The sequence below is a fragment of the Urocitellus parryii genome, chromosome X (genome assembly GCF_045843805.1).
Source record: "Urocitellus parryii isolate mUroPar1 chromosome X, mUroPar1.hap1, whole genome shotgun sequence".
Classification (NCBI taxonomy): Eukaryota; Metazoa; Chordata; class Mammalia; order Rodentia; family Sciuridae; genus Urocitellus; species Urocitellus parryii.
In genome coordinates this window covers 129,229,340-129,249,823 of record NC_135547.1, presented here as the reverse complement: position 1 = coordinate 129,249,823, position 20,484 = coordinate 129,229,340, and the positions used below count along the sequence as shown (strand labels likewise).

Sequence of the window (20,484 nt, the reverse complement as noted above, 5' to 3'; positions counted from 1 at the left end):
GGGCCGCCTGACCCCCGGTTCTCCGTCCCCGCCCTGAGGATTGGCACAGGATGCAAACCAGGGGACTTTGACGCAGACTCGCGCTCGTGTGCACACGGCCCGGTGTGCACCGCACGGCGTGGTCACCTCATCCTCGCTGGCCGACAACCTGACCACAACCTGAGAAGGTTCCTTTTGGCTCACGGCCTCAGAGCTTCCGCCCACCACCAGCTCTGCCCTGGCCCAAGGGCAGCAGACATCATGGCTGGAGGAGGGGGTCCCTGGGCTGTGCCTTTGGGGTCTCTGTCCTGTCCCTGGTGAGCAGAGCTCTCTCTGCTCCCTGGTGTAACCTAATAGTGGATTAATCCACTTGGATGGACTCACTGGGTGGTGACTGCAGCAGGTGGGGTGTGGCTGGAGGAGGGGGTCCCTGGGCTGTGCCTTGGGGGTCTCTGTCCTGTCCCTGGTGAGCAGAGCTCTCTCTGCTCCCTGGTGCCCTGTCCTGAGCTGCTCTCCTCCTCCTCCAGGCCCTGCCGCCATCTTGTTCTGCTCCCCTTGGGCCAGGGCCATGGAGTCGGCCACCAAGACTGGACCTCAGACACCAGCATGGATCACCGCCCGGCGTGACCCACCCTCCAGCCGTCATTGTCATTTGTCCTCTTGATGGTGAGGCACAGTTGCTTTGAGGACAGTACTTTTCCTTTTCCTCATGCATCATACGGAAGTCACTGGTATCAAGGGACGTGACGCCCTGCACATATCTCACAGTTGAAAACGGCCCACCCCCGGCCCAGGAGCTGCCAAATTAACATTGATTTTTCCCACATTGAAAAATAAAAGAGTCAGCTGTGACGGGACACGCCTGTCATCCCAGGGGCTGGGGAGGCTGAGGCAGGAGGATGGCGAGTTCAGAGCCAGCCTCCGCCAAAGGGAGGCCCTAAGCAACTCAGGGAGACCCTGTCTCTCAATCAAATGCAAAATAGGGCTGGGGATGGGGCTCGGGGGTCGAGGGCCCTGGGTTCAAACCCCTGGTACCCGCCTCCAAAAGAAAATAATAAAATAAAGTAAAAATTCTAAAACTTTCTATGGGGTAAAGATCGGCTTGAAGATGAGTGAAATGTCTTAATGGTCTTATTTTGAGAGAGCCCACGTGCCTCCAAAACGCCGCGTTCCCCGCCTACTGACCATCCTGTGGTCCTTCCTACGGGTCAGTCGGGTGCTGCCCTGGGGTCGGCCTGGGCAGGCGCGGACACACAACTGTAAATTTCACAGGGTGTGGACTCAAGTGTGTGGTGACTCTTTTACACACAGCTTGCCCTGGCTGCTGAGAGTCTACCCTGTTGGTTGGTTGGCAGGTTGGTACCAGGGATTGAACGCGGGGGCCCTCGACCCCTGAGCCCCGTCCCCAGCCCTTTTTGGTTTTTTATTGAGAGACGGGGTCTCACGGAGCTGCTTAGGGCCTCGCTTTGGCGGAGGCTGGCTTTGAACTCACCATCCTCCTGCCTCAGCCTCCCGAGCCGCTGGGACGACAGGCGTGGGCCTCCGAGCCTGGCTGCCCTGCTTGTTTTCGAACTCCCCACTGGATGATGATTTCCAGATGCACAGTCTCACGCCCGTCGTCAGAAAGCCTCACACTGGTCTGCAGGGCCGTCCCAGCGAAGCTCCCCAGACTGAGTGGCCTCAACAACTTGTTCTCTCTCGGCCCCGGAGGGTGGACGTGCACCACCCGTGTCCCTGTCTCCCCTCCACACCAGGAGTCCTGCGCAGCACCCACAGGGACTGGACACGGAGTCAGACAGATCTACATTCCACACAGCAAGAATGATCATCCCACGTCCTTTGTCCCCCTCATCAAGATGGACAAGAGATGATGGATACTTCCGTCAAACGCTTCGTATGTGACATCAAGTCTAAATGTCAGGATCATCCATCAAAAGCACTCCTAATGCACCACACAGAGGTCTCGGTTTTCTTGGCAGCTATGACAAAAGCTCCCAGCCTCGGGCACTTCACGACCCAGATCCATGGCGCCCAGTCCTGGAGGCCAAGGTGTGGGCAGGGCTGGCCTCCACCTCTAAGAGGACCCCAGTCCTGCTGGGTCAGGGCCCCCCGGGACCTCACTGCGCCCCATCTCCTCTCTAACTGACATCACCTGCAAACAGTCATGTTCTAAGGTCCTGGGGTCAGGGCTGCGGCACAGGGATTCGGGCAGGGACCCTCCAGCAGCACCTCACAGGCTTGTTTGAAGGTTCATTCAGATGGATTTTCAGGGGAGCCCTGCAGAAGGCTGCCTCCCCACCTGCCCCCGTCCCCCTCTCCACCTAAGACGTGTGGAACATTGTAAAGAAATCCTCCCACCTAAGAACTGCAGGAGGGGAGCGGAGAACGATGGCCCCCATCTTTAGGGTATCTGGAGAGTCAAACTGGGGGGCTTTAAAGATCTCATCTGGTGGCTGACGGCACGTGGGGGCCGGGCTCGGGGGCCACGTGCACGGCCAGGAACTCACTTTTTTGTTCTGTTTCGTTGCACGGGATTGACCTCCGGGTGGGCCTGGCTGGGCACCTGGGGACAGATGATCAATGCTGACGGGTTTGGTCACTCACACCACAAACCTCAGGCAGAATGGCTCAGTGTTCAGATACCTGAAGGCCCTAAGCCCCCACGGGGTTGTGGACACGGGACCTCTGCAGAGGGGACGGGGTGCAGTGGGGCCCCAGGGAGCCTGGACCTTGGGCTCTCGGCCTCCAGGGCTGGGGGACAATCCATGTCTCTTGTTTAAGCCCCAGACTCATACACGTTGTTTCCAGCTTTTATTCTTTTGGTACCAGGGACAGAACTCAGGGACACCCGACCCCTGAGCCCCGTCCCCATCCCTTTTTTAAATATTTTATTTAGAGACAGGGTCTCCCCGAGTTGCTCAGGGCCTCCCTTTGGCGGAGGCTGGCTTTGACCTCGCGATCCTCCTGCCTCAGCCTCCTGAGACCCTGGGATGACAGGTGTGGACCACCGCATCTGGCCTGTTTCCAACTTCTTAAAAACAATTATTTTTTGAGACAGGGTCTTGCTCAGTCGCCCAGGCTGGCCTCAAACTCATGATCCTCCTGCCTCAGCCTCCCAAGTAGCCAAAATTACAGACTGTGCCCAGTTTGCTTCTGAGTTTAAAGTGAAATGTGTATTTCACCACCAAGTTCTGTAGTGACTATTGGTCCGTGAATAGATGTCATCGTCACGTTAGTTAACTATGTGTGTGTTTACTCAGGCCTTAACTCACTAAGGCACGGATACGGAGTGGATCCTGGGTCTCCCTCGAGTGCACGTGGCTGAGTGATTCTGTGCAGAACCCACGAGCTCACGGCTCCATGGCAAAGCGGCCAAGGAGGAAGCGGACGGACGTCTGGTCTGTGTGTTTGCAGGGGGTTTATGCTGCTGGGGACAGAGGTCCAAGTGGACCTCGGGAATCGTGCCCTTCGCAGTTCCCAAAAGAGCCAGGCTCTGAGGCTCCGTGCCCGTGAGCTTCCTGGTTTCAGAGGACCTTGTGACGGGCACCTGTCACCGTGATGGGGACCTCACAGCAGGGATCTGAAATGTCCCCAGAGGCTCCTGTGTTGATGGCTGGGTGCCCTCGCAGCAAGGTTCAGGGGGAGCTTCTCAGCCAGGATTGGACCGCGAGGGTGCTGACATCACCCGGGGATGGATCCACTTGGTGGATTAATCCATTGGGTGGAATATCCACGGAAGCTGCGTGGACACTGGGGACAAGGGCCGAACTGGGGGAGCGGCCCACGGGGCACGCTGCGGAAGGGGGCCTCTCGCCAGCCCTTCTCCCTGCCCCAGCTGCGGGCGCTGAGCCGCGTGCTCACCACGCCCGTGGCCCGCCATGCTGTGGAGCGTCACCGAGGCCCGGGCCACCGCGGAACCGACCCCGTGAACCCTGAGCCACTGGGAACTCTTCCTCCTGGAAGTCGGCGTTGGTCACAGCCATGGGAAGCCGGGGAACCCAGCACCGAGGTCCTGCAGCCAGGCACAGAACCCGGGTCTCCCCAGGGCTGTCCCCAAGCCCCCACTCAGGCCAACGCCAGGGGTTGATCCAGGGTCCACGGCGGCAGCTCAGGCGGAGGCTCAGGCAGGGGGGTGCCCAGGGCGCTGGTCTGAACCCTAGGACCTCACATCAGAAAGCACAGAGGGGGACACCCACACGAGTCCCCGCAGCTTCCTGAGAACTGCACCCTGTGAACGGGGCCTCACCCCGGTCACTTCCCCAAAGGCACCCCCTAATGCCACCCCCGTGGGACCAAGCTCAAGTGCTCGTGGGCGCTCCCCTTCAAACCCGAGGGCCAACCCGGGCACCCTGCACCTGCTGGACGTGTCCCCGGAGGTGTGCGACTCGCCCGGGTGTCCAGGTGGCTTGCCCTCTCAGGCTGGCAGTGCTTCCTGATGGCATTCTATTCCCACGACAGGTGCAGGCCGTGAAGCCCGTGGTGACCAGGGAGACGACGATCCTGTGCTCAGGTGGACAGGACCACGTGGTCCTCTCCACAGACTCAGGGGATGCCCCCAGGTGTCCTGAAGACCTGCTGTAGGACACGTGAGCCCCTCCATCCACAAAGTCCTCACGAGTGTCCTGGGACCCGAGAACCTTCCACCCGCACCTCTGGACCCTCCCTGGGGAGAACTGACCCAGTCCATCCCCCTGTGAAAGGCAGGTCTCGTGGCCAAGGGCGACCTCAAGGACAGACACACAGGGAGGAGGAAGGACAGACACCCAGGGAGGAAGGGACAGACGCCCAGGGAGGAGGGACAGACGCCCAGGGAGGAGGGACAGACGCCCAGGGAGGAGGGACAGACGCCCAGGGAGGAGGGACACACGCCCAGGGAGGAGGGACAGACGCCCAGGGAGGAGGGACAGACGCCCAGGGAGGAGGGACAGACACCCAGGGAGGAGGAGGAAGGACAGACACCCAGGGAAGAGGAAGGAGAGACACCCAGGGAGAGGAAGGAGAGACACCCAGGGAGGAGGAAGGACAGACGCCCAGGGAGGAGGAGGGACAGACACCCAGGGAGGAGGGAGGACAGACACCCAGGCAGGAGGAGGAGGAGAGACACCCAGGGAGGAGGAGAGACAGACACCCAGGGAGGAGGAGGGACAGACACCCAGGGAGGAGGAGGGACAGACGCCCAGGGAGGAGGAAGGACAGACACCCAGGGAGGAGGAAGGAGAGACACCCAGGGAGGAGGAGAGACAGACACCCAGGGAGGAGGAGGGACAGACACCCAGGGAGGAGGAGGGACAGACGCCCAGGGAGGAGGGAGGACAGACACCCAGGGAGGAGGAAGGAGAGACACCCAGGGAGGAGGAGGGACAGACACCCAGGGAGGAGGAGGGGCAGACACCCAGGGAGGAGGAGGGGCAGACACCCAGGGAGGAGGAGGGACAGACACCCAGGGAGGAGGGAGGACAGACGCCCAGGGAGGAGGAGGGACAGACGCCCAGGGAGGAGGGACAGACGCCCAGGGAGGAGGGAGGACAGACACCCAGGGAGGAGGAAGGAGAGACACCCAGGGAGGAGGAGGGGCAGACACCCAGGGAGGAGGAGGGACAGACACCCAGGGAGGAGGAGGGACAGACACCCAGGGAGGAGGAGGAAGGAGAGACACCCAGGGAGAGGAAGGAGAGACACCCAGGGAGGAGGAGAGACAGACACCCAGGGAGGAGGAGGGACAGACACCCAGGGAGGAGGAGGGACAGACGCCCAGGGAGGAGGGAGGACAGACACCCAGGGAGGAGGAAGGAGAGACACCCAGGGAGGAGGAGAGACAGACACCCAGGGAGGAGGGAGGGGACAGACACCCAGGGAGGAGGAGGGGCAGACACCCAGGGAGGAGGAGGGGCAGACACCCAGGGAGGAGGAGAGACAGACGCCCAGGGAGGAGGGAGGACAGACACCCAGGGAGGAGGAGGGGCAGACACCCAGGGAGGAGGAGGGGCAGACACCCAGGGAGGAAGGGCTCGTCCTGTCTCATGGTTGGGGTCCCACCCCAGCCGCGTGGCCTGTTTGGCCTGTGGTGGGGCAGCACCCAGGGTGGGAACCTGAGGCCCAGCTGCTCACCTAATGGCAGCCTGGAAGGCAGAGAGAGGGGGAGGGGGAGGGATGAGGGGGGAGGGGGAGGGATGAGGGGGGAGGGATGAGGGGGAGGGGGAGGAGGAAGGATGAGGGGGGAGGGGGAGGGGAGGGGGAGGGGGAGGGGAGGAGGAAGTCGAGGGGGAAGAGGAAGGAGGGGGGAAGGGGGAGGGGGGAGGAGGAAGGATGAGGGGGGAGGGGGAGGAGGAAGAGGAGGAGAAGAGGAAGGAGAGGGGGAGGGGGAGGGGAGGGGGAGGAGGAAGGAGAGGGGGGAGGGGGAGGGGGAGGGGGAGGGGAGGAGAATGGGGAGGACTGGTGCCCTAGTCCCTTTGGGGACACAGGACCCAGGACAGCTTCCTTGGACAGGGAGCCTCTTGCAGTTGGACACCTGCCCACAGCCACCTCTGGGGACCGACCTTTGTCACCAGGCCTGTGTGGGACACCCAAGAGCCCCGCTAGGCCTCCTCATCCACAGAGGTGGGTGCAGAAGCCTGCAGCCGGCAGAGGACGGAGCCCTGGGTGGAGCCTGCTGCCCCTGCCCGTGGGTGACCCTGAGGCAGCAGGACCTGTGGATCCCAGCAACAGCCTCCTGGGTAACAGGAGGACCTAAGGACGGCCAGCAGGAAGGTGTTTAAGGTGGTGCACCGTCTTCTGGAGGGCTGCGGGGAGAAGCTTGGGGCTTGGGTGGAGCTCTGGCAAACAGAGCCAGGATTGCCTTCGTTTAAACAGCTGTCTCCCACTGCCCGCTGACCCGGAAGTGGACACCGACAGAGAGTCCTGTGTAGACTCGTGAGTCTCTGAGGCCTTCACCATGATGCAGGTGTGTGCTGTGTGATGAGAAGGTGGTGACTGTGAGTCATCGACACACGCATCCTAGGTGAGCGCTGAGCTGTTCTCCACCTGGGTTCAGGTGCCTGTCACTTGGTTAAGACCCTCGTGGAGAGAGGACTTGGGACTCACGGGTTGAGACCCTGGTCTTTCCCGGGGATGACGGCCCCATGATTAGAAAACACCCCCGGGGCACAGCGTCCACAGGGCCAGTGACCGGCTTCCCACACCCGTGCCCTGGGCCAGCTGAGCCACTGTGGCTACAGGACAGAGGGCGGAGGGACTCGGGGCCTGTGCTGGGCCGTGGAGGGCAGGGTCAAGGGTGAAATCACGACTCCGAGCACCGCGTGGACGGGCACAGGACTTTATTACACCCGTCAGCCTGCGGGGACACAGGGAGACGCTGCCGTGGCTCAGGAGGCTTCTGGGAGCAGGTGCGCTCCCGGGAGCCAGGCGGGCTGCCGGAGAAGGACCGTCCCCCCAAACCCCTGCCCCTCCGCCTTCTCTCCACCAGGCGCGGAGGTGACAGTCAGCTCAACAGTGGGTGACAGAGCCACCCCGCAGACAGGAGTGCAGACCAAACCGTTCCTGACAGGTGACAGCCCACTGGCCGGGCAGAGCCAGCCGTCCAGAGTGGGGAGGCCGAAGGCCCCCCAAGTGTCCCCGGCGCTCAGGCCTCCCAGGTCCTACCCTGACCTCGCCGTTTCCACCACGGCACTGGAAGGACAGCGTCCCTGAAGGACAGGAGTGGGCTCCGAGGTGGAAAACTCTCCTCCACATGCAGATGGGCGCCGTGGACACGCCCAGGCCACAGGGGCCCTGCTGGGGCGGCTCCTGGGAGTCGGGTGGGGGGCTCCTGGGAGTCGGGTGGTGGGCTCCTGGCAGTCGGGGTGCGACTGTGCAGGGGGGAACTGTGAGGCAGAGGGAGGGGGGAGGCCTGGCCCCAGGGGAGGGCTGCTCCTGGGCTCCGAGCCCCGCCTCCTCTCAGGCTGCGGAGCAGAGGGAGCCGGTGGGGGCCCAGGGTGTGCAGCAGAGGGAGTGTGGACACGCCTGCACACACACGCGTGCATACACGCAGCACACGGAGCCGACACGGTGCAGCTGCCCATGTTGAGAGAACTAGAATAAGGGAATGGCCACGTGTGGTCTCTGCCTGGAGAGCAGGGAGCACGCACGCAGACCACACACACAGGCGTGTGCCATCGGCATGTGCTGTACGCTGGACCTTGCTCTGCACGGTCTCTGTCCTCTCTCAAGTGTCCAGTGGACGGCCATCAACCTGGAGCAAAACTGGGCCACGCCAGCTCAGGGCACGGGCCCTCCCCAGGTAGGTACAGAGGTGACATGGCTGCACCTGGGCTGCCGCCTCCCTCCGCCCCTCCCCTCCGCAGGTGGACCCCGATTGTGGGCGGGGCCAGGAGGCCCACTGCAGCGGCGTGGAGCGCGGTGGCCCTCAGTCGTAGGCGGGCAAGCCGAAGAGCTCCGGCTGCAGGTCCTGCAGGGAACGCAGCACCAGGGTGGCCTTGCTCGTCAGGTCGCGGCTCAGGCGCTCATCGGGGACCATCACCACCTGCATCCCGGCCGCCAGGGCCGCCTCCACCCCGTTGGGAGCGTCTTCGAAGACCAGGCACTGTGGGACAAGAGAGCGAGATGCCGTGCACGCCCACACACCCGGGGGCCGAGCGCCGTCCTCGGCACGGGCTCCGCCACGTGCGCACGGGGACAACGGTGCTGCGTGACTTCTGGGTTAGAGGGTGGGGGAGCGGCTGCGGTGGACCCCCACAGGGACGGCGGTGGGGAGAGGTGTCCATCGTCACCAGAGCATGGTGGACACGCAGAGAAGCCTTGCCCGGGTCACTGCCTTCAGCCTCACCCACGTCCTGAGCATCTGTTGGGCCAACACCTGGACACGCGGGGGGAGCGGGGGAGGGGCACTCGGGGAGCGGGGGAGGGGCACAGACAGCAAGACCACGTCATGTCCTGTAGGCGTGACACCGCGTCACAGCGGCACGGGTCTCACGTACTGTAGTGGCAAAGGGCAGGGACGGGGCGCTATAGTGCCAACCTGCGTCCCTGGGCGCACAGCTTAGTGACACATAAACCCCAGGAACACCAAGGCGTGGCGCGTCAGGAGGATGGTGACAATCACCGTGCCATGGGGGATGGTGACATGAGGGCACACTGCCTCCTGGCCCTCCTCACCCGGTGGCCTGTGCTGGCAGTGGGTGTCCACGTGTCGGTGCCCAGGTGTGCCCAGCCCCCTCCCTGTAGGGCCCCCCCAACACCCCCACCCCTGCACCCCCCACAGCATTCCCCCAACACCCCCACCCCTGCACCCCCCTGCAGCGCCCCCCCCAACACCCCCACACTCCTGGAGCCTCCCAGACACCTCTACAGCACCCCCACACCCCTGCAGCCCCCCCATACCCCTGCAGCCCCCCATACCCCTGCAGCCCCCCACCCCCGCAGCCCCCAGCCTGTGCCCCCTGGGGCGGGGGTGGTCAGGGGAGCAGGCTGCAGACCCCTGCAGCCACCTCAGGAGAAGACGGTGTCCCTCTGCCCTGCGTCCGGTGGCTGCCACAGCCCCTGGCTGCGGGGGGGGGGGGGGGAGACGCCCCACGGCCCGGGTGCTCAGGGGGCTCCCCTGCATCTCCCCTTCTCCTCGGAGCCCGCTCCCGGGCTGCGGAGGTGGGTCCCTCTTTCTGCACCCTCCTGTGAGCCCCGGGTGAGCTGCAGCCCACCCTAGCGGCACATGGACTGCTGGCCTGCCCGCCCTTCCCCAGCCCATTAGCCACTCACTGCCCACAGGAATGAGGAGTCCCTCCCTGAGAGCACTGCCAGGGTCGGGGTGCACCAGGGGGTGGGGGGGTGGGGGGATGGAAGGTCCTGGGCTGGCCACAGGCCTGCCGATGGGCGAGGGCCAGGAGAGGAGCCACCTGGGACCACCCAGGCGTGCTGTCCTGGTTCCCTGCCTGCCTCTGCCTGGCCCTGTCCCAGCCTTTTTAAAGTCACAGGTGGTGTACTCTAATGCACTCAGCCAGAGCGCACAGGCACAGACGTGTCCCATGACGGGGCGGGACAGACACCGTGTCCTCAGGGGACCTGGGAGGGTGTGCAGTCGGCCCACAGGACGAGGGGTGGGGCGCAGGAACACCTGGCCCATGCCCCGGGGTGACAGCGCTTGGCCAGGTCACAGGGCAGCCTCCCCGTGTGTCTGCGCGTGGCTGCTCCCTGGAGCACGGCAGGGGACCTGCTGCAATCTGGTGGCTCAGCACTGGACAGTGGCTGAGGAAGGAGGCTGTGGCGGCCACCAGCAGCAGGTCCCCCGCATGCAGCCGGGTCTGGAGTGAGGGGGCCAAGACCCCTCCCAGCTCAGAGCTCTCTGCACAGCCGCAGTGAGGTCAGAGGGAGGAGGGCCCGGGAGAGGGGCCATTCCAGGTGGACTCCAGAGACGTCTCCGTCACCTGACAGCAGTTTCCTGCGCTCAGCTCATCACTGGTCCCTCCTGATTCTAGAATGATCTAAACAAGGCACCGGCAGCTGAAATACCCACGCAGCATCTCCAACCCGAGAATCCAAGATGCTCCGAGATCTCACAGTCCTGGAAACCCACCCACGGAACTCACTGGAAGCCTGGCCCAGAAGGGACGGAGGTCACGTGGACAAGGGGCATGAGTGAGTCCTGTGAGTCCTGGTTTAGACGGAGCCTCACCCCAAGGCACCCATCAGGTGCAGGCAAATACTCCAGAATTAGAAAGCAGAGCCACTGTGTCCCCGGCCTGTCAGATAAGGGCTGTCCACCGTGTCCTGCGGGACTGCCCAGAGAGGTGGAGAAGGGGAAGGAGCCCTGAGACACGGGTGGAGCCAGGCACGTCTGAGTCAGAATAGGAAGGGGACAGGAGAGCCCACAGGACTCAGGGCCACGGAAACCCGCCCCTGTGCACGGTCAGTCCCCATGGGCCCAGGGACTCCGCGAGAACCAGAGGGCAGGCCGCTGGAGGGCACCTCCCAGCTCAGGCCGGGGGCAGCGGCCCCCCTCCAGGGCGGGTGGTTGTGATGCAGGTAGAGGACCCTGGTGAACCTGGCACGGGCCACCCACGGGGACCAGCCTGTCCTTCCCCCGCGCGACCCTGACCTTAGATGCACTCTTTCCGTGAACTGGGCACCTGTCCTTCTGGCACCTGGGGGAAGAATCTGCTCCCTGTAAGCAAAGGCACTGCGGCCACTCCCAGCAGGAGGTGGACCTGGGGGACGAGATGGCCTTCCTCTCTGAGGACCTGGGGGACGTCTCTGTGGAGGTGGCCTGGGCAGGGGAGGCGGGAGCACCTGCCACCTGCCTGGGCCCTACAGGCCCGCTCACCCATGAGCCAGGACAGGCGCTGGGTGCAGGGGTGGGGCTGGGCCGCCGGCTCCCCGAGGCCCTCTTCCCCAGGAAGCCGCCCTCTCGGCTCCGCAGGTCACGGCCCCTTGTGAGGCACCCGGATGTGCGTGGGCCCGCCCCTTGGAGAGGCACCCGGATGTGCGTGGGCCCGCCCCTTGGAGAGGCACCCGGATGTGGATGTGCGTGGGCCTGCGGGCTGCACCTGGCTCTGCTGGGGCCAGGGCTGGTGTGGGAGCCCCCACTGGACATCCTTGGACAACCCAAGGACAGCTTCCTCGCAGCTGGGGCCGACACGAGGCGGGGCCTGGCGTCCACTGCCCCTTCTCAGAGCCAGGCCACCAGGCGTCTGTGAAGCCTGTCACGCACTCAGGTGGCGGAGGCACAGGCGGACAGGCCGCAGGGCGGGCAGCAGCCAAGGCCGCCCTCCCCTCTCCTCTGCTGGGGGGGAGGGAGCAGAGCCCAGGCGAGGTCACAGGGGAGAGCTGGGCCACAGTCACCTGGAGAGGACTCTGCACAGCATCCAGGTCCCCAGGAGCCATGTTCTGTCCCTACGGGTGCCCAGCTGCAGGAGAGGCGCAGAGTTAATCAAGCTGTGGCTGCGGGATTTAATCTAGGAGGAGGACGTCTCCCAGGGCAGGGAGGGAGGGCGGCCCGTGGATCACCGGGAGCGCCCACCTGGCTTCTCTGAAGACACCCGAGGTCCGGGTGGCCTCTGGGTCCCGCTCCCTCCCTGGTCTGCTCACGGGCTCCACGGGACTGAAGAGGCTCTTGTGCCTTGGTCTTAGAGAGCTACACATCCCAGCTGGGTGCAGGGTGCACGCCGTCATCCCAGCACCCGGGAGGCAGGGGCAAGAGGACCCCAACCCCAAGGCCAGCCTCAAGGCCACGGAGGTCCACACACCCTGGCCTCCGCACGGAGCCTCCCCACCAACAGCTGCAAGTGAGCGGGCGGCCCCTGTGAGCTGGTGAGGCACGCCCGTCTGGGCTGCGGGGGCTGCGGTCATGGTGAGTGGTAGGGCGCTTGCCTGGCCCGTGGCGTGGAGGCGCTGGTGTGACGGACGCCCTGGCGGCCGGTCTGGAGGGAGACGGGAGAAAGGCCGAGGCTGCGCAGGGTGTTTCACGTGGGGACAGCGAGGAGCCCCGGGCCATGGCGGAGGTGCTTTCTGCACCCGGCACGTGGAGCTGCAGAAGAGGGCGCCAGGTGGGGGGAGGCCCGCGCCTGGCCAGCTTGCTCCCCGCAGAGCTGCACAGGGGGAGACCCGCTTCCGTGACTGGCTGCACCCCAAGGCTGTGCCCCTGAGAGCCGCCCAGGAGGTCCCGTGATGGCACGGGACAGTGCAGGAATCATTCTGGAACATTCTTTCCATGCAGGGCTGTTTGCAGAATGCACAGAGATCCCGGGGGAGTCTTGGGCTCCCTGGCCTCCAGAACCCCCCGGGCTACCCCCAGTTTCTGATCCCTTAAGGTACAGGAATGTGGCCCTGCTACAGTGTCCACTTGGGCCACAGAAAACGGACAGATGAAGGTTTCCCTCGACTCCTCTCAGAACGTCCAGGGGAAGAGCAGGCCTTTAGGTCTACTAGACGGGAACCGGACACGCTCACAGCCACGTGGTGCTCGCTCACAGCCACGTGGTGCTCGCTCACAGCCAGGTGGTGCTCGCTCACAGCCAGGTGGTGCTCGCTCACAGCCACGTGGTGCTCGCTCACAGCCAGGTGGTGCTCGCTCACAGCCAGGTGGTGCTCGCTCACAGCCAGGTGGTGCTCGGGGGTCGCACACAGGCCCCGTCTTCCTCCTCCTCTTTCTACAGCGCAGGGTGGTCCTGCGACTTGGAGCTCCGAGGAAGAGACCAGCCACACAGCGCCCTCCCGGGCTCACCAGACCTCAGAGGCGAGGCCCGCGTCCCTCTGCCAACACAGCTCTGTGGGCACCAGCCCTGCCCGGTCCTGCCCCAGGGCGAGCGGGGCACCCGCTCAGGTCAGAGGGCGCTGGGAGCCGCCTGCCCACCAACGTGGTGCACCAAGCCGCACAGCGGCGTGGCCAGCTGCGCCTGCCTCAGAGCGGCACCCAGGGACAGCAAGGACAGCTGTGCGCAAGGACACTTCAAGGTCAGAGGGAGCGGCTTCCTCTGTCCAGGCGGCAGAGCGACAGTCTCCAGGAGGAGGAGGCCTGCCGCCCTGAGGAGCTGGGCACTTGAGCCAACCCTGGGAAGCCCTCCCCTCTGCTGCTGTCTCCTACTTGTGTGTCCCTGCCCGCCCTCCCAGGCATGGGGTCCCAGACACATGCCCGGGTCCTCGCGGGCAGCTCTTGGCCCCCGGCCATGCTCCTGCCGCGGTGGCTTTCACACAGTGGTGACCAGCGTGCAGGCAGGCCAGACGCACAGCCTGATGGGCCACCTGCACAGCCGTGGCAGCACTGGGTGTGTGGGTGAGGGACAGCACGCACCGTTTCAGGACTGTCACCGGGGAGGGCTGGGCGGGCCTTTAGGGCCATCACCTGGGCTCCTGGGAGAGCCTGCGGCCCTTAGCAACGCCAGCACCCCCCCAGGTGGTCTTGCCTGGAGAAAGCCCACAGAGAGACTTCCACAGAGACAGCCCAGCTGGCCCAGGGGCCCGTGTCCCTGCAGGGCGCCCAGAGTGCACTCTGCCATGACAGGGAGGGCCGTCTCCTCCCGCAGGTCCCTTTCCAGCTTCGGTGACACAGGAGCTGCAGGTGACACACCTTTCCTCCTGGCTGTGCCGATGGCCTGTGCCCTCACCAGGAAGCCACCACTGGGCCCAGTCCAGGTCCCCAGGTGACAGCTTCTCAAGAGGTTGTGGGACATGAACACTGCAGGGACCTGCTCACACAGGGACATGGGGCTGCCACCCAGACAACACGGGGCCTTTGGCGGCTGCAGGCGGCAGACCTCCGGGACCTCCTCCCCCACCAGCATTTCAGACAAGCACCACGGCTAACAGTTAGGCATCTGGCAGAACTTCCTTCAAAGTTCACCGAGCGGCCGCCAGCCACCCCGAGGAGCAGAACCAAGAGGGCCTGCTGCCAGAACCAACAAAGCTTCCAAGAGAAAATTAGCATCTTAGAAAACGGGCCTCTCCCGCCACGAGGCTCACCACTCGCCAGGATCTGGGCTCTTCTGGGAGAGGGTGACCCACAGACGTGAGTGACGTCATTACAATGAAAGGCGTGAACACTCTGCAGACCTGATGTGTCAGTCCACCAGGATCTCCAAAACGAGGTCACGACACCACGCAGGGAGACACGGCGAGACGGGGAGGCAGACTTCAACACCAAAGGGAAGGGTTAGGTCACGAGGCGGCTTCCACTTGTACATCGCCACACCACGGCGTGTGGGATCTTAATGAAACATCACAGAAAGATGGATCACCTGGAAAGATCATTAAGATCTCTTTTCCAACGGATGATCTGCACAAGGCCAGACGTTCAGTATGAACTTCGACCAATGCAAGGGGCCCACATAGACTGCATGCACAAAGATGAAAAAGGTGCCTTCCTTCCATTAAGAAAGCACTAAGAATATTTGAGTTATGTAAAAATTTGAAAAAAAGCTATTTTCAAAACACGGTGCTTATATTACCATGCAATCAGTTTATTATACTTCTTTTAAAATGAGTATTTTTAAAATGTCAGTTTGACTTTTAACTCAGTCAATAAGCAGCAGCATAATCCACATCAGCCAAGTCTTATGGACCCTAAATAGTGTTTAAGAGCACAAAGAAATCCCAAGATTCCAAGTGTCTGAACACGGCTGTTCTGCTAAACGGTATGGAAATGAGGTGCCCTGACCCCCTGAATAAACATTCTAGCTGAGCAGCGACCTTACAGTTTTTATTGTAAATCATCATCCGGTGCTTTTTAAATCATTGTTATTACCAGAAGACTGACTCCTGCCGGGCGTGGTGGTGCACTCTCAATATCAGCTATCCGGGGACCGAGGCCAGCCTGGGCAATTCAGGGAGACCCTGTTGTTAAAATGAAATTTAAGCAGGGCGGGGAGTGTGGCTCAGTGGTGGAGTGCAGGCCTAGCGTGCATGAATCCCTGGGCTCCATCCCAGCACTACGTGCTCAAAAAACACAGCCTTCCTGTCAAATCCTGTGCACACGTGTGTACACACAGAAGCACCTACACACTCGGGTGTGCGCACAGCGAGGGAAACTGACGCTCCCTGCAGTTCTGTGCACAAGAACTCTGCAGTTCTGTCCAACAGCCTCACAGCCGATTTTAAACACTTCTTCACAGGACGAGACCTGTGTGCTTGTACAGAAATGGCCCACTGGAGGGCCATGACCCCGAGACTGGCTTCACCACCGAGGACAAGCACAGGGGCAGGAACGCGGCCAGCTCCCGCAGGCCCAGCCATCCTGTGGCAGAACTGCAGACAGTGTCCTGCTGACAGAAACGAGGTCCCCCTCCCAACTGCCTGGAAGAGGAAGTGGACAGAGCACAGGAGGGCCTCCTGCAGACCTGCGCACAGCTGTGGCCAGCGTTCACCATCTTGGGAGGGTCTCTCCTGTACTCTTCTGCCTCGGGGCTCTTTGGCTGGATAGGAGACTAATGGGTGTCCTTCACAAGCAGTGACTGCTGCAGAGCTCAGCCTGGTGTGATTTTAGTGCCATACAGAGCAGGCCACCTCACCCTGCACCGGACACCTGAGCCTTGTCTAGGACCCCATGTCTGTTCCTGGCTTTTATGTATGTTCCCCATCTGTCCTCTCCACCATTTCAAATGAACCACCTCTAACCTGCCATCTCACCTCTGCACCATCATCTCCCTTTCTCACCACCTCTCCCCTCCATCTCACCTCTGCACCATCATCTCCCTTTCTCACCACCTCTCACCTCCATCTCACCTCTGCACCATCATCCCCCTTTCCTACCCACCACCTCTCCCCCACCATTTCTGTCACCTGTTATAGATATTTCTCCTATTACCCACCCACCCAGCGTGTTGTCCACCACGTGCCCACCCACCCTCTGTCCCACCTGTGTATCCACCACCTGTCCATCAGCTCTCAGTGCATCTGTGGTCTCATCAGTACCTGCCTATCTACCTACCATGCCCATCTATCTGTACCTGTATCCACCTGTCACCTGTCTGTCCATCATCTCTGACTCCACCTGTCCACCAGCCTTCTTGTCTATCATCTCTTTGTCTACCTGTCCTCCAGCTGCCTGCCCACCCACCATCATGACCTGTTGGTCTCACAGCATCTGCCTACCTGCTGTCACCCACCTGTTCAGGTGCACCGTGTCTCTGTCGTCCATCTACCCACCCACCCATACTCTCCACCATCATCGGCCTGTTCATCATCTGTGTTCACATATGACCTCTCTAGTTAGTGGCTGTCTACCCACCATCTTCTGTCTCCCTATACCTATACAAGGGACCAGTCACACTAGCGGGGCTAGAACATCTCACCTGCCCACCATCCATCTAGTCGTACCCATGTACCTGCCGTCTGCCCACGGTCATCTCTGTACTGTCACCTGTCACTGCTTACCTGTACCCCGTGTGTCGTCTACCTGTCTCCCATGATCCATGGGGCAGTCTGCTCCCTGCTGCCATGGTGGTCTGGGGACCCCAGTCCTCCTGTGCACCCCACTCCCAGCCTGGTGAGGGGTCCCAGCCAAGGCCTGGGCTCAGCAGAGCCCCCTCCCTGCTTTGTGGCTGGTCTGCAGGCAGAGAGCGGGACCTCCACTGCCCTGTAGGCACACGCAGGAGGTACCGGGGCCGACCAGGGCATGGCCTGCACCAGGCTGAAGGACCCCCAGAGAGGCGGTAGCAGGGGAGCTAGGACATCACAGCTCCACAGAGGACAAGCCCTGTGAGGGTCGGAGTGGGTGGGTGGGGAGGAGCTGGAACCCGGCAGGGATGAGGCAGGGGCCTAGGGCAGGTCCGCCCCCCACCCCTGCTGGACAGCAGCCTGAGGGCACAGCCACAGGGAGAAGCCGGAGGAGAAAAGGAGATGGGCCGCAGCGTGGACAGGGCGTGGCCAGGGCTCTGTGCTGTCGGAAGGGCTGAAGGGGGGCCGCAAACCCAGAAACTGCTCAACTGCCCACCGAGGGCTCCAGGGGGTGCTCCAGGAGAGGGCCCCAGGGCGAAGGCTCCATGGTGTGGGCCCTGGAGGGCACAGGCTCAAGGAGGCAAGAGGCCCGCAGGGCGAGGGTCCCACAATGCTCTGTCCAGGGAGAGGCCTGTCCCCGACGTAGCAGATTCAGTTTCTAGAGACGCAACCTGTCAAGCAGCTGCCGACTGCATGTGGCCGTGGGGCTGGGGCCGGGCAGGAGACCACAAGGGACCAGTCACACTGGTAGGTCGCGGGTGTACAGGGGGACAGGAGTGCTCCCACACGACAGGGCTTTCAGAGTGCCCTGGGGAAAGTGACCTGGCTCACAGGTGGAGGGCTGACAGGGCCAGGTGACGCGGGAAGCCCCCTGGACGGCTGCTGCCAGGAGGACAGCTGGGCGAGGGACAGGAGAAAGCCCACCAAGGGGGCGGACCCCAAAAGACGCGGATCAAAAAGGTCGCAAGCAGAAGTGATGGAGGAGGAGAGGAAACCCTGCGGAGACAGGCGAGAGCCGCGGCCTGCAGGACCGGCTGGGGGCCGAGCTGGGCGTGGTGGACGGCAGAGTGCCCCAGGGCCCAGGCGCAGAGGGCTGCGGGTGGGTGGGACCTGGGACCGCAGCCTCCAGAGCGGGCTGAGCTGGGAGCGTCCCCCCGACTGTCCACGGGGTCCGCTGAGCTTCCCTAGGATTTCCTTAGGCCCCTCCCAGGAGCAAAGGCCTGGGGGTCGGCACAGGAGCGCAGGGGGGATGAGCTCACCCCCAGGGAAGGGCAGAGGTGGGGGACCCGGGACGGACATGCGCACGGGGCGGGAGGACCGAGATGGACATGCGCACGGGGCGGGAGGACCGAGATGGACATGCGCACGGGGCGGGAGGACCGAGATGGACATGCGCACGGGGCGGGAGGACCGAGATGGACATGCGCACGGGGCGGGAGGACCAGGATGGACACCTGCAGACAACGCTTTGCCACTTGGGCCCAAGTTCCAGGGAGATGGGGAACTGGGGATGCAGAAAGCAGCAGAGCGCGGCGGGGGAGAGCCCCCAGGAACGATTCCCGGGCACCCCGAGTTCCGAATCCGACTCTCCTTGTCCGGGGGGAGGCTGCAGGACATGGCCAGGAGTGGCCCTGATCCTCCTGCCGCACGGCCGCGCCCCCACACAATGCCCAAGGCTCTGGGGGGGGCAGGAGCAGGAGCAGGAGCCCGCCAACTCCACCACACCCCACCACACCACAGCGGGAGGGCCCCAGAGCCCCCGCAGGGCAGGGGTGACAGCTGCAGGACAGACGTGCCCCCCGCCCACACGGTGCCCCGGGGTGAGAGCCTGGGAGCTGGCCTGCCCTGAGGACATGAGGAGCTGCTTTCCTCTGACCAGTCACGTGCCACCAGACAGGACAGTGATGTGGTGCAGCCCAGGGCCTCCCAGCCCCAGCCCCGTGGACACACTGGTGTGCGTGCCCCTGTGACCCTGGCCTGGCCACCACACGGGATTCTGCACCTGTGCCCAGGGCAGGCGCGTCCCTCCGCCCTCACACAGCGCCCACAAACCTGGACCGAGCTGCCCCCCACACCTCCCTGAACACCCTGCGGGGTCCCCGGGGAAGGACCTGGAGGGCCGCGGCAGGGGGTCACAGGGCCATTCCCACTGGGCCCTGCTGGGCGAGCAGCCACGAGGCTGGGCCCTGCTGGACGAGCAGCCACGAGGCTGGGCCCTGGAGGGCCGCAGTGCCCCTGCCCAGCTGCCTCCTCCCCTGGGAAACATCTCACGTCCAGCCTCAGGATGGACAGACCTGCCCCAGGAGCAGAGCCCTCTGCACAGTACAAAGTGGCTTGGCCAGTAGCTGGGGCAGCAGAGTCCTGCTGGGCTCCTCGGAACTGTGGGGGACAGGCTGGGGTGGCCGGGGGACTGCCTGGGTAGGGCAGGACTGCAGGAGTGGCCCTGGGTAGAGCAGGGCTTCGGGGAGTGGCCCTGGGTAGAGCAGGACTGCGGGGAGTGGCCCTGGGTAGGGCAGGACTGTGGGGAGTGGCCCTGGTTAGGGCAGGGATGCCCTCTGCCACGTCAGGGAGCCCCCACCCCCACACGCTGTCCCCTTCGGGCAGTGGGGTGTCCACTGTGGGCCTGGCCCACTGTCGCTGGGGACTGGGGCGCAGCTGTGACCCTCACCGGCTGCTGGCCAGGGACAGGCGCCCAGCCCTGGTGTTCAGCAGGCGCCACGTGGCTCTGCTCAGGGGCAGCCACAGCGCGACCCTCGCACCCGCGCCCCGCCTACCTGCTCCGGGGGCGGCGCGGGGGAGAACCTCCGGGCGCAGGCGAGGAAGATGTCGGGGTGGGGCTTGCCGCCCTTCACCTCGGGGTCGTCCCCCAGCACGATGTGGTCAAACAGGCCGAAGAAGGCCTTGTGTCTGCCCGTCTTCATCTCGAAGGACGCGGTCCCTGAGCTGGTGGCCAGGGCGAAGGGAATGCTGTGCTTCCGCAGGTGGTGGATCAGCTTCTCGGCCCCTGTGGGCAGGACAGAGACCCCAGAGTGGGGGACGGCCTCCTCCCAGGGACGGCTCTCCTGGGGGGGGGGCTGCAGGGGGCACTCGGGGCAGCCCCCAAAGGCCGTGGGCTGGAGGCGGGTCCCCAGGCCGGGTGCCAGGAGCAGGCGTGGTCCTGCAGGAGGTGACCTGGGTATCCCCCAAAGGCCGTGGGCTGGAGGCGGGTCCCCAGGCCGGGTGCCAGGAGCAGGAGTGGTCCTGCAGGAGGTGACCTGGGTGTCCCCCAAAGGCCGTGGGCTGGAGGCAGGTCCCCAGGCCGGGTGCCGGGAGCAGGCGTGGTCCTGCAGGAGGTGACCTGGGTATCCCCCAAAGGCCGTGGGCTGGAGGCAGGTCCCCAGGCCGGGTGCCGGGGGCAGGCGTGGTCCTGTAGTGGGGCCCAGGGGCCAGGGGCCTGGCGTGGACGGAGACCCCGGCACCTGCTCCTGCCCGTCTGCTTCCTCCCCGCCAGGAGGCGACAGCCCTCCGCAGCCACATGCTCCCACCAGATGCTGTCCTTGCACAGACCCAAGGTGTCGGGCCCCAGAGGCCTTGGAGTGACGCCAGTTCTGA

At 63.9% G+C, this 20,484-nt stretch overlaps 1 protein-coding gene across 1 annotated transcript in view; it reads right to left on the bottom strand.

The window, feature by feature from the left end:
- Positions 1–7,285: 7,285 nt before the first annotated feature.
- Pudp (pseudouridine 5'-phosphatase) overlaps positions 7,286–20,484 on the bottom strand; it is a 64,052-nt gene continuing 50,853 nt past the window's right edge. Inside the window, exons 3-4 of the mRNA XM_026411148.2 lie at positions 19,668–19,897; positions 7,286–8,557 (exon numbers count right to left, since the gene is read on the bottom strand). Of these exons, the coding sequence (XP_026266933.2) occupies positions 8,381–8,557; positions 19,668–19,897 (407 nt within the window). The 3' untranslated portion in view covers positions 7,286–8,380. The remainder of the gene's footprint in view (positions 8,558–19,667; positions 19,898–20,484) is intronic.